The sequence below is a fragment of the Topomyia yanbarensis genome, chromosome 2, assembly GCF_030247195.1.
Source record: "Topomyia yanbarensis strain Yona2022 chromosome 2, ASM3024719v1, whole genome shotgun sequence".
Classification (NCBI taxonomy): domain Eukaryota; kingdom Metazoa; phylum Arthropoda; class Insecta; order Diptera; family Culicidae; genus Topomyia; species Topomyia yanbarensis.
Window position 1 is genome coordinate 315,971,356 of NC_080671.1, and position 3,269 is coordinate 315,974,624.

At 38.4% G+C, this 3,269-nt stretch overlaps 1 protein-coding gene across 1 annotated transcript; it reads left to right on the forward strand.

Annotated features, from left to right (window-relative positions):
• Positions 1-1,659: 1,659 nt before the first annotated feature.
• Positions 1,660-2,389, forward strand: LOC131683667 (mitochondrial import inner membrane translocase subunit Tim16). The gene is made up of 2 exons (XM_058965846.1): positions 1,660-2,004; positions 2,061-2,389. Exons 1-2 carry the CDS (start codon positions 1,842-1,844, stop codon positions 2,291-2,293), a joined length of 396 nt encoding a protein of 131 aa, XP_058821829.1. The 5' UTR covers positions 1,660-1,841; the 3' UTR covers positions 2,294-2,389.
• The last annotated feature ends 880 nt before the right edge of the window (positions 2,390-3,269 follow it).

Here is a 3,269-nt window from a genome sequence, read left to right on the forward strand (position 1 = left end):
TTGAGATGTACTGGCAAGCCGCCATCTCCTCTATATGTCCCTTCCTAAAAGCCATCAATATGCAGATTTAACTGCCCCTATTATTTTACTTATCATTCTCAGAAGAGGGCACTTCCGTCTGCACCGTACACCAGGTGGTTTGATGAGACTAAAAGACAACACAAAACATCCCTGTCGAATGACCCAACAAACACGAGATTACAGCACATCACACGCGCAATGCGTGATGATTCATGATGCATCCTGATGAAGACCGTCCGAGTCTGTAATCCTTACCGTTGATTGCCGATGTCGGAAACTGAAAGTTAATATCTTTTTCCCCCTGTCAGCTTTGTCCACCCTCTCTTGTGTATATCTGATACACAGATGTAGGACTTCACCTCCCCCTGAATATCGTCTTAAAACTTAATAGCCACTCCCCCGTCTTTTCTAGTTTAACCTGATCAATATATAATCTCGTTAAGAAATGCCCAACAGTATCACTATTTAAAAATAGCCCTAAATTATCCCCCCTAATCTTAATAAAATTTAGTTAGTTATTCCTAGTTACCTTTTTACGAAATTTTTCTGCGGAGCGAATTGATCAAAATATGTGTACATTATAATTTATCATTTCAATAACATTCTGCAATTCGACATAGATCTTTCATTAGGGCTTAAATCGCAAATGTAAACAAACTGCGTTTTCGCTATTATGACATTATGCGACAAAAATACTACAAGATTGAGGTGAAAATTAGTTAAAATGGTTTTTAGTTCGATTTATAATTAAAGAAAACAAAACGGCGAAACATACATTTTCTTCGAGATTTCGACTTAGGCCCTTCTTCTCATATGGAATATAAAGGCTAAATTTACATTTTTTGACAGAACCGGGCGTACGGTTATTATTCACAAAATTATTCTTTAAACGGCGGTTCTATTATATAAATGATAAGCAATATCTACTAGGATCATGTCTACTCGATAGTTGTTGCACATAAACATTCGAATATTTCGATATTTTCATGAAATTCGAAGAAAAGATGCACGCGCCCTATCATTTACATTGGGTTTCTATGCGCCCATTTGCTGAGCCCTATTAAAAAGTATACTGTCAAGCTCGCCCATTTACCCAGCCCTACCCAGCAAGACAGAGTCAGTTTAGCCCTTTTACCGCGCCCTTCTGAAAATTATGTACACCGTTTAGCCCTTCCGCAAATGGTGGTTGCTGAAGGGCGAAATCACGACTGGGATGCAAATTGGGCGTAAGCATTTTTTTAGTTTCTACCCACTAAAAGCACATAGGAATTAAATTCTTTGTTATATTGTCATAAGGTTTAACCAAAGATGCTTCCGGAAAAACATGGTCATAAAGTAATTTATACCTACAATAAAAACTACATTTAGAAAAGCATCGCCGTATATTGAAACTGATTTTTCTCCATTTGAGTACATTGCGACTTTGGCCCTATTGAAAGATCTGTGTCGAATTGCTTAGCCCATTTATTTCAGTAAAGTTTGAACATTCCATATAAAAAGTACTTAACCGCTGCTTTGAGTTTTCACTTCATCACATCTGGCATCGCTGAGCAAAAGCGCCATAAGATTTTGTATAGCTACCCCTCGATTTTTACTTCCTACCCCTTAACAAAACATTGCGCATAAACGTCATTCTTCTTTCTTCTGACCATTTTCACGAGGTTATGTTGTTTGTATGGTTGTGTAACTAAAAGTACCTGAAATAACTGTGGCATGTGAAGTAATTTTGTGCTCAAAAGCGAAGTGATGGACGATTAGTAATCAAAATCGATACTTTCTGCGTTTACTCTACGATTGGTGCGCAAAATCAGGATAAGACAATGGCCAAATACATCGCTCAGATCGTTGTTCTGGGTACACAAATCGTAGGTCGGGCTTTCGCTCGGGCTCTGAAGCAAGAGATTGCCGCATCACAAGAAGCTGCAAAGCGGGCCGGTGGTGGCAAGCAGGGGCAAAGCCGTGTAGCTGCCAATCTTAGAACGGGTATTACGATCGTGGTTGCCCTTTTTACATGCTTAATAATGTAGATTTTATTCTAGGAATGACTTTGGAAGAGGCGCAACAGATTTTGAATCTTACTAAACTTGAACCAGAAGAGATTCAGAAGAACTATGAGCATTTGTTCCAGGTTAACGACAAAGCGAAGGGAGGTTCTTTTTACCTACAATCTAAAGTGTTCCGTGCTAAGGAGCGAATAGACCAGGAACTGAAAGCTACCAAACCACCCGAAGGCAAATCAAAAGAAACTGGCGAAACGCATGAAAGTGCGTGATGCGAGTTTTTATCTAGGATGTTTCCATTGTCATAAGCTTTATGTAGAGTTGAAAATAAATTATTCACCTAACAGGTGGACATGTATCAAATTTAATCACACCAATTTAATCATCGTCCTCTTCGCTTTCTTCTAACGATTTCAGTAATGTTTTGCTATGAACATTCAAATTCAGTTCTTGTTTATTGATGACGTCTGAAGTCACCGTTGGTTCTATCTTGCATATTGCATTTCCGCCCAAGCTGCTGTCAGGATACTTTTGATCGAGTTCTCTGGACTTTAATTGAAGCTCTTCAACCTAGTGAACATTTAAATCAAGATTTGTTAGCCAGCTTTCCTTTTAGACGTCTTGAAGCACTTACCAGCAAATGATTAAGTTGTTTGTTGATTTTTTCAACCATACATTTTAATTTAGTTTCCGTTGCTTTTAGCTGTCGTTGCTCCTTCAGCAATAAGCTAATCTCATTTCGAGAGGCACGATAAGGACTATCTGTCATATTTTGATCAATTCTGGTTACGATTTCACCTTATTTCACCATTATTTTAGTAACTGATCGATGATGCAGTATATAAACAAAGCCAAGTTTGTGAAACATATTATACACCGATAAAATAAAATACCCATTATTGCGTAGAAAAATTTAGCATATTTAAACCAAAAATATGTGTTATTGAATTCAATCAATTAATGTTTATCACTTTAACCAACAAAATTATTAATTTCACAATATTTTTTTATTAGAAAAACAATGTATTTTTGCCATAACAGTTTTAGCAACCGGCCGAGACGGTTGTGCCTCCAGGTGGAAGGTTTTGTTCTCGAGAGAGTGACGGAGTGCGAGACGCTGTATGCGTTTTTGTGGGAGAGAGAGACCAGTTAGTTAAGTGTGAGTCGACAGTTGATACGTCGGAGGCGTGGTCAACGACCCGACCGCGGGTAGACGAATTTGCCTACCGCGGTGGCAGAAATCGACAG

Excerpts from the sequence above, each read along its gene's own strand:
- LOC131683667 (XM_058965846.1), top strand. The coding sequence starts at position 1,842 with ATGGCCAAATACATCGCTCAGATCGTTGTTCTGGGTACACAAATCGTA. Across the intron at positions 2,005-2,060 it reads AGCTGCCAATCTTAGAACGG|GAATGACTTTGGAAGAGGCG; the intron begins GTATTACGATCG and ends ATTTTATTCTAG.